At 39.6% G+C, this 12,844-nt stretch overlaps 1 protein-coding gene across 2 annotated transcripts in view; it reads left to right on the top strand.

Annotated features, from left to right (window-relative positions):
* The first annotated feature begins 830 nt into the window (after nt 1-830).
* Nucleotides 831-12,844, top strand: part of jag1a (jagged canonical Notch ligand 1a) — a 32,231-nt gene continuing 20,217 nt past the window's right edge. Inside the window, exons 1-7 of one of the 2 annotated variants that reach the window (XM_079617262.1) lie at nt 831-1,154; nt 1,525-1,833; nt 7,196-7,253; nt 9,384-9,641; nt 10,744-10,804; nt 11,089-11,219; nt 11,856-11,975. In XM_079617262.1, coding sequence (XP_079473388.1) covers nt 1,083-1,154; nt 1,525-1,833; nt 7,196-7,253; nt 9,384-9,641; nt 10,744-10,804; nt 11,089-11,219; nt 11,856-11,975 — 1,009 coding nt within the window. In that variant the 5' untranslated portion in view covers nt 831-1,082. The remainder of the gene's footprint in view (nt 1,155-1,524; nt 1,834-7,195; nt 7,254-9,383; nt 9,642-10,743; nt 10,805-11,088; nt 11,220-11,855; nt 11,976-12,844) is intronic. The other variant, XM_079617261.1, reaches the window with a different exon arrangement.

The following is a 12,844-nucleotide window of genomic DNA, read 5'->3' as shown; positions in this document are numbered from 1 at the left end:
TAACGCCTATGCAGGCTCATGGGAATAAACTGTCAGAAATCACGAGTATGCTGTCTGAGTTGTGTGAACCTAGACAGGACAGACACCAGGTTTAATTTGACCTGAATGAAGATGATACTTTACGTATAGACGTATAGTCAGTTATGGATTGTCCTACTGATTGTTGAGACAATGAAACGTTAAAAATATGTCTTTAGTAGAGAAAAATCATGGGTTGCGATTTTGCGAAAATGACCATAATCATAATAAATTATTATAATCTTAATGGAACAAGGGAATGGACCATTTCGTGTATGTGATTAGTAGGCCTATTCCTTTAAAAAAAATGTAAGTTTAAGATTTATTCAAAATATTTTATTATGCTCTATTTTTTTTACTCATTTGATATTCTTAATTCATAATATGAATATATAAGGATTATTCAATTTAATTTGATGGAATTTTACTATTATTTGAAATACGTAGGCTAAATCTTGCAAAAAGGCTTACATTTTTGGGGGAGAAAAAACATGTGCTGCAAAAATTATGTGACCGCAAATACAAATTAAATTACATATATATCACATTTTAATTTATTTATTCTAAAATTCTTGTATAAAGTCTTATGTATGCATACATTTTCCAAAGTAAACATTTTATTTTGGTTTTGAATCCTCATACCATTTGTTTTCGATTTAGCCTAATATTTAACAATTTTTTTTTTCTTCTTCTTCAAAATAATTGGTCGACAAAAATGGCTTTGGAAAACAAGGTGGATGTTATTTCCACCGTGGCCCCGCCCACTCATGAATATGTAAGCATCCCAAGTGCCAGCCCCGCCCCTCCTCCGTGAACGCGCTGTATAGATGGAGCGTTCGCTCAGTCGCATTCGCAGCTTTTCCTCTCCAGCCCGTGGGCATTGTTGTAAAAACAGAAGGACAATACAAGAATAGAGTGGAGGATAATAGAGCCTCTAAAGGGGCATCAGGGAATCTGTCCTCTATTGGATCTGAGCGGCTCAGTCCTCGTGCATGAGGCACTATATGAGAGCCGTGTGTCGGATGAGCGCGTAGTTTCACAGCGAACAGACAGACAGAGGAGGCATGATTCTGAGACGGAGTCCAAGTTTTGCGGTGCTGTCCGTTCATGTGCTTTTGCGGTGCCTGTGGATGCGGGTACGTGCGGTTTGGCTTTTCTAAATGTGACATGTGATGATGCTATCAGAACATTTACACTGAAATAGATTTGAAACCAAGATAGCCTATAGGAGTTTCGCAGTTTTTCTTGGATCTCACATTTAGCTTGAAACTTTTTTTTTTTTAAAGCTTTTAAGGTTTACGGATATTGATTATTTTTGCACACAACATCTGGAAAAAACAAACATTTTTGGCACTTAGATAGATAGATAGATAGATAGATAGATAGATAGATAGATAGATAGATAGATAGATAGATAGATAGATAGATAGATAGATAGATAGATTTAATCCACATGTCAACGATGTTGACATTAATATTAACATTTTTGCGTATTTGTTGTTCCAGGTATGTGAGGCATCGGGGCATTTTGAGATGCAGGTTCTGTCCGTGCAGAACGTGAACGGGGAGCTGCAGAGCGGCGCGTGCTGTGACGGCGCACGCGCCGCGTTGGACCGCACATGCACGGCGGACGAGTGCGATACGTTTTTCCGCGTGTGTTTGAAGGAGTATCAGTCGCGGGTGTCTTCGGGAGGCCCGTGCAGTTACGGAAGCGGATCTACTCCCGTTATCGGTGGGAATACTTTTTCTGTCAAGCCCCTCGACAACACGAACGATAAATCCAGGATTGTGCTGCCCTTCAGTTTCGCGTGGCCGGTGAGTTGAAAATGCTGTTTTGTTAGCAAACACGTTGGGAAATCAATAATCTGATTAAACAAGACGGCTAAACATAGGATTACACGAGACTGGGCTAGTTGTCACACTCTTTAGTGCAGTAAATATTTTGGGTTTACGTGTGGCAGTCAGTTTGTGCATTGACTATTTGCTACAGAACAGCCATTAAACATCCACACTATTGCTATGAAAAAAGTCCAGTTTTTGTGACAACATGCCCCTAATAGCGGGTCATGAAACTCCCTGTGACAACTTGCCCCGGTCTTCCCTACGCCTTACCATTTCCAAGAGGCATCCAGCATCACATTCTGTTTGTAAACACACACTCGACATTTCCCAGGACTGATTACAAGCGGTTGTTTTGCGCGAGCCGGTTCTGGCCCCGTTCACGTGCTCTGTGCCATGGCATTCCTGCATGATGACGCTCAGGTTGGACAGGGGTCTTGTGTTACCCCACCCTAGCCGGCCCACTCCACCAGTATCCTCTCAAAATAGCAAGACAATGCGTTATTAAACACCTGAGTTTATCTCCAGCACCTACTGATGGACAATCAGAGGCTGTTTTGCACACAATGGCCACAGGAAACTGCTTTAGATATCTAGTCAGAGCCACCATTGATCATTTAAGGGGGGTTATCTTATCTTTCAATCTCTGTATCTCTTAATGAAACCAAGCTATACCTGGACAGGATTTCTGGGCATCATAGGTGTCCTCCTTTTCCAAATCATCCTTATGATGCTGTTAAATTAATGGTCCATAGGTTTTGAAACACATTCTGTAATTCAACCTTCAAAGCATGCATTCACATATAAGGTGGCCAATTCTGATATGGATGGACAGAGTGGACTATATATTGCTGTATGAGGAAATAAAATATGACTATTCAATCATAGCAAATGATTAAATCAATACTACAAAATATTTACTTGTAATTCACAGGAAAACATGGTCATCGGCTCATGCAGATGATAGTTTCAGAAGGGCCAGGTATTGGCAAATTGGCCACCCAAGCTGATTTATTAGTGTATGAATACTTTTAGCTTGTGATTGACCAATATACAGTCGTTTCGCGATGATTGTCATTGGCTGATAATAACCATGTACGCTTGAATGGCAGAAGTGTTCGTTCCCCCAAATCTGCGGACAGCCTTGTCAATGAATAATACACATTTTTTGGGGGGTGAATTTGAGTAAAGATTGTGCAAAATAAGTGTTTATTTCAGGAATTCTGTGCGGCACATTTGATATTGACCAGTGACCATCTTCCTCTGTAGTCTGGACATTACAGCTTCTTTATTTGTGAAAAATAGGATTGCATAATCAAGAAGTTCCTAATTATCTATTTTTTGATCAAGTTTAAATGATTAATTTTCAAATTATTTATAAATATAAAGTGTTTTACAGATTCCCCCTGCCTCCCTAAATTATTTATTTAATTCGTTTTAGTAAATATTATGTAAAATAAATACACGTTTTATTGCAGTAATCGTTAAAATTAAATATAGAGGTCGACCGATAGTGGATTTACCGATAACAACTTTAATCCCCCGATAGTTTTTCGAGTGGATACTTAATGGTGAAAAAACATAACGCATTCAATTGTGCTGAACTTTAAAGGAGAACTCCGGTGCAAAATGAACCTTTGGTCTAATTACACATTGTTACCTAGTCAACCGTTATCTGAGATTTGTTTTCATGATTATCGAATGTAAATAGTTTTATCTGTAAAAACAGTTTAGCCTATAACGCTAGTATAACGCTAGTATATGGGGCATGGAGTAATGACAAATAAAAATCGCTTGTTAATACCACTAACAAGGCTCAAAATAGCCCCACACTAACACGGTAGCATAATGAGGGTCCCTACATGCAAACCGAAGCATTGAGAACTGTGTAAGTGTCCAGACAGTTTAATAAGAAGATATTTTATACATACAGTCAACTTCACGTATATAAGCAGAATCCATCTTTGAAAAACAGACTCGATCAGTCGAACTACGAACCGCCGATCCAAATGCGCTGAACTGTGTAGAATCTCATATGGTCCAGCGCATTTGGATCGGTGATTAAACTGTGTCCCGCTCTGTGCCGCGCGCAGCGCACGTGTCAAAACAAACTCCACGAGGCGTCAGTGATGGTTTTATTTCACCTCTAGAGGTCGCTCTCGTGCAGTTTAATGTCGGCAGACCGTTCTCAGCCGCTCCAGCAATGGACGAAACACGGAAAAACTATCGCGTGGATTTTTTCCGATAACAGATTGTCCCAGCGATTGGTTATCGGTGCCGATTAATCGGCAAAGCGATCAATCTGTTGACCTCTAATTAAATATTAAATTGTGTGATATCATATAGGCCTATATCAGCTTTACATCAGACACCTGCTCTCTAAGATATCGGCATCGGTCATCAAAAAACCCATGTCGCTCACTGAAAATCTCCCAAGGCTCGATCTGATTCTGGAGTGCATTTTTCTCTTTTCGGGATCTGAATGGTGGAGCTGTTTTTGCTGAAGCCCATGTTTACTTTCACAACTCATAAGACCGAGCCGTCAATACGAGGTCAAAGCGAGTCAGTCTGATAGTCCAATTAGGGCCAGTTTCCGTGGCAGCGGCGCTCAAACATCTCACCCCCTGCCCACGGCGACCGGAGCGCTCTGGACCCGCCTCACAGCCGCTCTGAATGGAGATTAATTAGACATTGTCATCTTGCATGCTTTCTTTTCCGTCACAAGTCTACCTAGCAATTGGACTGGATGCTGGATTGTGGGAAGGCGGTTCAACAAAGCGGGTTTACAAAGAAACACAGGGGGTCTTTGCACGAGTGTGTGTGAGTGTGTGTGTGTGTGTTCCGATCTGTCTGTTGTTCGTTTTTGCACCATCAGCAGTGCTCAGATGAAAATTCAGGGTGTGTGTATGGATGTTTAGGACGCTGTCTTGGAAACCAGCGTCCCGCTGTTAGTGAACTTGGAGACGCTGTAGACGAGAGAGCTTCTAGATAACAACTCGGTTGAGTTTGATTGTACTGTAGATATTTCATGCTTCACACTTGTCTTTAATGGTTCCAAAAATTTAGCAAACTTATTAAGAACCATTTTCACTGTAGGGGTGTTCAGTTGCTCTTTTGTAGTCTAAAAAAAGGCTCTTTGTTACATTTATAGGTTTTTGGATCCATATATTGATCTCTCAGTCATAATAACATCCTGCTCGTTCACGTGACATTAAATATGGCGACTACTGATGGTCTTTAGTTTGTAAAACTCTTTGTGCGAACCTTTACGTTTTAAAAGTTAGTCGCCCTGTAGTCAATAACTTTATCCCTTAAAACTCATCTTTGATCACCAAAATTACATATTTAAATGTGTTTTTTCCTTGAAAAAAATTCATAATGCCTTAAAATAGCTTGATTTTTTGCCTCATTTAGTAAAGGCGGTTCTATGAATATCCAAATGAGCCCCGCCTCCACTCACTCACAGCAGCTCAGAGATCCAGTCGTTGACGATCACATGTTGACCTGATTGGTTACAAGGTCCTTTGTGACGTCAGAAACACCAGCGATTTCAAACCGTGTTTTTGAGACTGTCTTTGGTTCACTGCAGTTTTAAGCAGAAAATACTCAGCAATGCTGTCGACTTATGAATTTGCACATGGTTTGACTTAAAGCATATTAAAAACACCACATAGAAATATAGACAACATTAAAAGCTTGATTTTCACCACTACGGACTTTATATTGCACAGCCGAAATCAAAACCTTTAATGAGCATTCAGAATGTTTTTGCTATGATTTTTTTGAAAATATAAAATAAAGCACAACATCATTCATATCTGGTGTTGGAAAAACTGTGTTGATAAGTTTGATTCTTTGTCCGTTTCAATGATTCAATTTGTGGGGGAAATATGTAGTTAAATATTGGTATTTTGGAGCATAAATGAAACTATGAATTAAATATTCTTAATTCTGCTATTTTCTTGAACTAGATTTTTTAAAACATTGTTAATCTCATTGGTTTCAATGACTTGGTTGAACTTATGTTTTTCCTAACTGAAGCCATTACAGAGCAAATACATAAATATTGAGATATAAATATTGAATATGGTCAAACAACCATCTCTGCCAGCCAGTGTGTGAAGTGAGTGCTGTCCGAGAGCTTCTTCATGTCTTTCTCACACCGTCTCACTGAGGTGGCACTTTCTGCTGAATCCTGCAGCCCTTCTTACAGTGTCTTTCTGTGTGAGTTCCAACTGTGAATGGCCTGCGCGCGTGTGTGTGTGTGTGTGTGTGTGTGTGTGTGTGTGTGTGTGTGTGTGCGTGTGTGCGTGCGTGTGTGTGTGGATGGATTAAAGCTCATAAAGAGCCATAGATCCCTCAGACTGCAGAGGCAGGAAGAGTCTGCATTGTGTGTGTGTGTGTGTGTGTGTGTGTGTGTGTGTGTGTGTGTGTGTGTGTGTCGTGAGGTCATCATCTCACTGAGAGTGAATGTTTGTGTTCTCAGAATCAGATTCATATTCTGAGAAGCTTTTGTTAGTTTCATGTTTTTTTCTCTCCCTCAAACATCATCTAACATCTTTTTGCGGATTTTCTCACGCATTCTTTCACTCTCCTGTCTGTCCTGTTACTTTATCTTTAAATCGAGATCGTGAAAGTAGTTCAGTGATGTCTGCTGATAAAGTAAAGAGCGATCAATCATTACTGTGTGTATTAATGATCCTCAAACATTCTGGAAATATTTGTTATTAACCCTGTGTATGCAAGCTCTGCGTTAATTCAGACTGAACCGCTTGAGCGTATTCAAATTTATAGATATTAACTATCGTTCAAAAGTTGGCGGGTCAATACGTTTCTTTTTTAATGAATACTTGTCCAGAAAGGTATCACAATTTCCACAAAAAACCAGAACAACTTTTTCCACAAATCATCATATCAGAATGATTTCTGAAGGATCATGTGACACTGAAGACTAATGATGCTGAAAATTCAATACATGTTGCTGACATTGTTAAACTTTTAAATCTCAGTTTTAAGTTTAAAATATCCCATAGACTTAAATTGATAGATTGTTCTGAAATGTAATAGACAGCGATGGTGTCATCGTATTATTTGCATATTGAATTGTGATTGGTTTTGCTGTCTAGACGGCAAAAAGACTGAAGTTTTGGTTAAAACTGTTTAGCTCTAAAAAAATGAGTGAAAACCTTTTGGTGGAAAAGTAAGACACTTGCCGGTCAGCGGGTCGTCCTAATTGTATTGCACTGGCACATTGTGAATGAAAATAAGATTAACATTTGGCAATTTAAGGTGATTCTTGAGTGTGTTGTGTGTATTGATGTTTTTTTCTTTCTTTCAGAGGTCATATACGTTGATTGTGGAGGCTTTGGACTTCAATAATGACTCAAGCACTGGCAGTAAGTATCTCTCTCTCTAACACACACGCACACACACGCGCACGCACGCACACACACTTCTGTATGTTTGAGGAGAGTACAGTCAAAGACTGACAATGTGATTAAGAGTGTGTAAATGCAGCATGCTGTGTGTGTGCGTGCTTGTGTGCGTGCATGCGTGTGTGTGAGAATGGCTGGCGAACACATCCTGTTACTAAACCGCTGCCTGCACCTGCTCGCATTCTTCAGTCTTTTAAACACATTTTTATAAGCATGAGACAACACACACACACACACAGCAGTGAAAAAGTTGGACATTTGGGTCATTACACATGCAATAGTTTCGTATAGAAATGAAGATGATTAAAATTATTTGTTTTTATACTGTACAAACTGTATTTTCTATCCCCTTACACTGCCCCTATCCCTAAACCTACCCATCACAGGAAACATTCTGCATTTTTACATTTTTAATAAAACATTGTTTTTTATGTTTTTTTAAACTATTTGAATTACTCATGAAATGTCTTCATAAACCATGTTTAAGTTGTAATACCAGTGTAATACACGTCCACACACACACACACACACACACACACACACGTAAATGAAACAAGCATTAAGCATAACCAATCAAATGCTATTTGTTTTCAAAGTGTAGTACTCATACTAATTCTCATACTAATAATAATACTTATACTAATTCTGCAGTATGTAGTGTACTGTGCATAATTTATATAAACTGGATATACTATTTTCTGTTATTTAATGATTTTTTAAATATTGACCGTGACAGTTTTTCCCTCTTGCACAACGGTGTGATGTTTCCAGCATCATGCGTGGGAGTGTGAGGCTCTCAGGTACACCGCGAGGAGAGGTAACAGTGAGTTCCCAGGTTTGGCAGCCTGACACTGACTGATGCCTTTCCTCCTGTATCTCTGAAGGACAGGTTTGGGTCAGGACGCTTAGTTCTCCTAAACCACGAGCCACACACACACTTCACATGCACCTCTCACAATTTATAGCCCTTCGGCCAAATACCTCACCGCTGTGCTGGATACTGGCCTGCCCTGAAAAAATTACTACGGTATTTCTCTGCACATAAGAACAATAGTAAACAAAGTATATTGGTCACTGCTCTTAAAGGGACAGTTCACCCCAAAAATGACATATCTGTCATCATTTACTCATCTAAACGCAACTTTAAAACACAACAAACACACAGATAAGATATTTAAGAAGAATCAATTTTTTACTTTTTTTTAGTTCTGCAAAGCACAAAGTCACTCCAAAGGGAGTTATTCTCTATATCAGTTTCTGAAACGCCTCGATTGTAGTCTTGAGTTTTCTTCCGGGAACAAACACATCACAATATTCCTCATTTAAATAATTCCTGCCCAAGGTATATGCAGAAAACAAAGGGTCCTGGTTTAGTTAGTAGTGTGTTGAAACTCGCAGTTATGGTAAGGACGGAGTGTGACATTTTTCAGAACATGCTGGAAGCGGTTGACCAATCACAACTCACTGATCCAGCCGACCAATCAGAGCGCATTGCGCTTTACAGAAGGCGGAGCTTTATAAAGACTGGAACTAAACAGAGCGTTACTGACAGACTGGGAAGAGAGGAGCTGCAACATTGTCAAATATATGAAAAATAATGGGTTTTTTGAACAGTCAAGCTTGAAAACCTATTCAGGACTTTGTAAAATGGCATAACAGGTCCTCTTTAAGCAGAATGTCCGAGCTGCTATTTTCACACAACAAAATTAGATGGTGATTTATACTATCAAGCTCCAAAAAGGATACAATTTTGATATATTTGTCATGCTAGTACAAATCATATAAGGGAATATTTATGATACTTTAATCATGCTTTTTGTAATTTTGGGGCCTATAAATCTTGTATATAATTTTTGTTGTAGACATTCAGCCTAAAATGTCCTTTTGTGTTTAAAGGGTTCATACCCTATCAGAAAACCTTTCACCTTAAAGCCAGTACACAGATCTGCTTGTTGCAAACAGACTGTGTGTGTGTGTGTGTGTGTGTTAGAGTTGTGTAAGCTAGTGGCATAGTTTCACAGTCACGCCGAACACACGTGTAATTAAGCCACAGCTGCTCCAATTCTCCCTGTTTCTCTCTCTCTCCTGCAGGCATTAATGGACAAGTAATAGAGAAAGCGGTCCAGTCGGGCATGATCAACCCGAACCGTCAGTGGCAGCTCCTGAAGCACAACGGCCCCGTGGCTCAGTTCCAGTACCAGATCCGGGTGACCTGCGACGAGCATTACTTTGGCTTCGGCTGTAATAAGTTCTGCCGGCCCAGAGATGACTTCTTCGGCCACTATACCTGCGATCACAATGGCAACAAGACCTGCTTGGAGGGATGGGCTGGCCCAGAATGCAACACTGGTAAGGGGCGAGGCCTTGATGATGGCCTTTGCACATATTTATACTGCTGTTGTGCATGGACTTATGGATTACGCTAGAGGTACGCTACCGTTAAAACATTTGGGATGTTCAGAAAGAAGTCTCTTTTGCTCACCAAGCAAAAAAAAGATTAAAAATACAGTAAAAACAGTAATACTGTGAAATATTATTACATTTTTAAATAACTGGTTTCTGTTTGAATATGTAGTAAAACGTAATTTATTCCTGTGATCAAAGCTGATTTTTCAGTATCAATACTTCAGTCTTCAGTGTCACATGATCCTTCAGAAATCACTCTAATATGATGATTTGATGCTCAATAAACATTTCTGATTATTATCAATGTTGAAAACAGTTGTGATGCTTCATATTTTGTGGAAACCTTAATACAAAAATTTTCACAGGATGAATAGAAAGTTTAAAAGAACAGCATTTATTTGAAATAGAAACCTTTTGTGACATGAATTTACTTGTACTAAAATTTCTGAACCTGAAATACTCGGGTGGAAATGAATACAATTTTAAAAGTAATGTACTGAATATACATTTTAGAACATTTTTAATTTTCTAATTGGTTGCACATTTTTCTTATTTTGAAGAGAAATCGCAAAATACTGGATAAGTCATGGAAATTCATTGTTGAAAACGTGTGGGAAGTGGATTCAGGCTCGGTCAGACGGGCTTATAATGGCTCTGGATCATTGACCTCATAGGGATGTTGTTATTTGAGATTGTCTCTATCACAACAAAGCTTTGTCTCTCTCTCTCACACACACACACACACACGCACACACACACACACTGTCATCCTGTCTGACAGCTAGTGTGTGTTGGTGATTGATACGGTGTGGGTTTGCAACAGTATTAGGGTGGATTTTGTCTCTGTAATAGTGTTTATTCCCTCATTCATTCCCGCATGAAGAAACATGAGTGTAGGGGAGGAGAAATGACATCATGCTGGCAGAGTGTGTGCGATGATGAAGTTCAGAGCGGCTGAAATGGCGTGATGAGAGAGAATTGCTGAGATCACACAGATGGAGCTGATAGCGGTAACAATATTCCTCTTCCTCTCTTGTTTTCTCAGCGATCTGTAAGCAGGGCTGCAGCACAGAGCATGGCTCCTGTAAAGTGCCTGGAGACTGCAGGTAACTCAAAGCATTTATTTACACAGAAAAGGGTTTAAATGACTCTGTTGGTGACTGGACATGGTGATGGAAAAAAAAAATACGTCGATGCTTTTGCATTCACTAACAAAAGTTTCTCGGGGGAACGCTTGCGAGCGAATGCAAAAGCACTGAAAGATCATTTCTGAAATCCTGTCTAGGTTGGCAGCTCACTAGGAGTTGTAACAGAGGCGCATTACGTCAGTGACTTCATGTTACAGAGAGTGTGTGTCTTATATTCAGAGGTGATGTTGTGTCCTTCACAGGTGTCAGTACGGCTGGCAGGGCGAGTATTGTGACCAGTGTATCCCACATCCCGGTTGTGTGCGCGGCACATGCGTCGAACCCTGGCAATGCCTGTGTGACACAAACTGGGGAGGGCAGCTCTGTGACAAAGGTATTCTGTTCTATTCTATTCTATTCTGTTCTGTTCTGTTCTGTTCTGTTTTATTCTATTCTGTTCTGTTTTATTCTATTCTGTCCTATTCTGTTTTATTCTTTTCTGTTCTGTTTTATTCTATTCTGTTCTGTTCTGTCCTATTCTATTCTGTTTTGTTTTTTGTTTTGTTTCGTTTTGTTTTGTCCTATTCTGTTCTGTTCTGTCCTATTCTGTTCTTTCCTATTCTATTCTGTTCTGTTCTGTTCTTTCCTATTCTATTCTGTTTTGTTTTGTCATGTCCTATTCTGTTCTGTCCTGTTCTTTCCTATTCTATTCTATTCTATTCTATTCTGTTCTGTTCTGTTCTGTTCTGTTCTTTCCTATTCTATTCTGTTTTGTTTTGTCATGTTCTATTCTGTTCTGTTCTGTTCTGTTCTTTCCTATTCTATTCGGTTTTGTCATGTTCTATTCTATTTTGTTCTGTTCTATTCTGTGGTGTTCTGTTCTGTTCCGTTCCGTTCTTTCCTATTCTATTCTATTTTGTTCTGTTCTATTCTGTGGTGTTCTGTTCTGTTCCGTTCTTTCCTATTCTATTCTATTTTGTTCTGTTCTGTTCAGCTTGGCTCATTAGTTGAATTGTTTGATCTGATTTAGATTTGAACACCTGTGCCACGCGGCAGCCTTGTCTCAATGGCGGCACCTGCAGTAACACCGGACCAGACAAATACCACTGTGCCTGTCCTGACGGCTACTCTGGACAGAACTGCGAGAGAGGTGGGTCACACACACACACACACACACACACACACCTCCTCGCATGAGTGATGTCCACTGCAAATATCCGGTGTAAAAAGAGAAAAGGATGGCGTGGGCGGAGGGAGGAGAACTGGGAGGGGCATCCACTCCTGATTGAACTTGTATCATGAGCTCAGATTCCTTCATTTAGAGTATTGTGAAACACAAAGTTGTGATACACCATGATTTCTCAATATTTACACTACAGTTGAAAAGTTTGAAGTCGGTAAGATTTTTAAAATGCCTTTGAAAGAAGTCCCTTCGGCGCACCAAGGCTGCAATCATTTGATCAAAAATACAGTAAAAACACACATAAATTATTTTCCTGTCACCTTTGATCAATTTAATGCAGAGAAAAACTGTCCTGGATAAAATATTGATTGGAATTTTCCAAAGAGAAGAAAGTTGTTCAACAACGGTCTGACAGATGTTTTCTTGAGGGCACGATTTGTATGTTTTTGATCCGAATCGCTCGTGTTTCTTATCAGCGAGTCGTCAAATTAAGCATGTATCATGTTGCCGTTCATACCGTCCAACTGGCGAGAAACTCAATTTTATTTACTTGCCAAAGCCAGTTTTTACTCACATTTGGCACTTGGTGAGGGTTCATTTCGGATCCTGCTTGTCAGCGCTTGCCCATATTTCTCTCTTTTTCTCTGTCTGAGATTTCTTCAGTCAGTAAAAGAGAGAAGATGCCCTGCCAAAAACATGCACACATACACTTGAAATACCAATCAAGCAGTCGATGTCCGGGCCAAGCCGAAGAATGCAGTGTGCATTAATTTGATTTGAGCAGAAAAATCCATCACATCGTGTGCACGCTCTATCACAAATGTGTGTTGGAAAAA

This window comes from Phoxinus phoxinus, assembly GCF_949152265.1.
Source record: "Phoxinus phoxinus genome assembly, chromosome: 6".
Lineage (NCBI taxonomy): Eukaryota > Metazoa > Chordata > Actinopteri > Cypriniformes > Leuciscidae > Phoxinus > Phoxinus phoxinus.
This window is presented reverse-complemented; position numbering and strand designations above follow the sequence as displayed.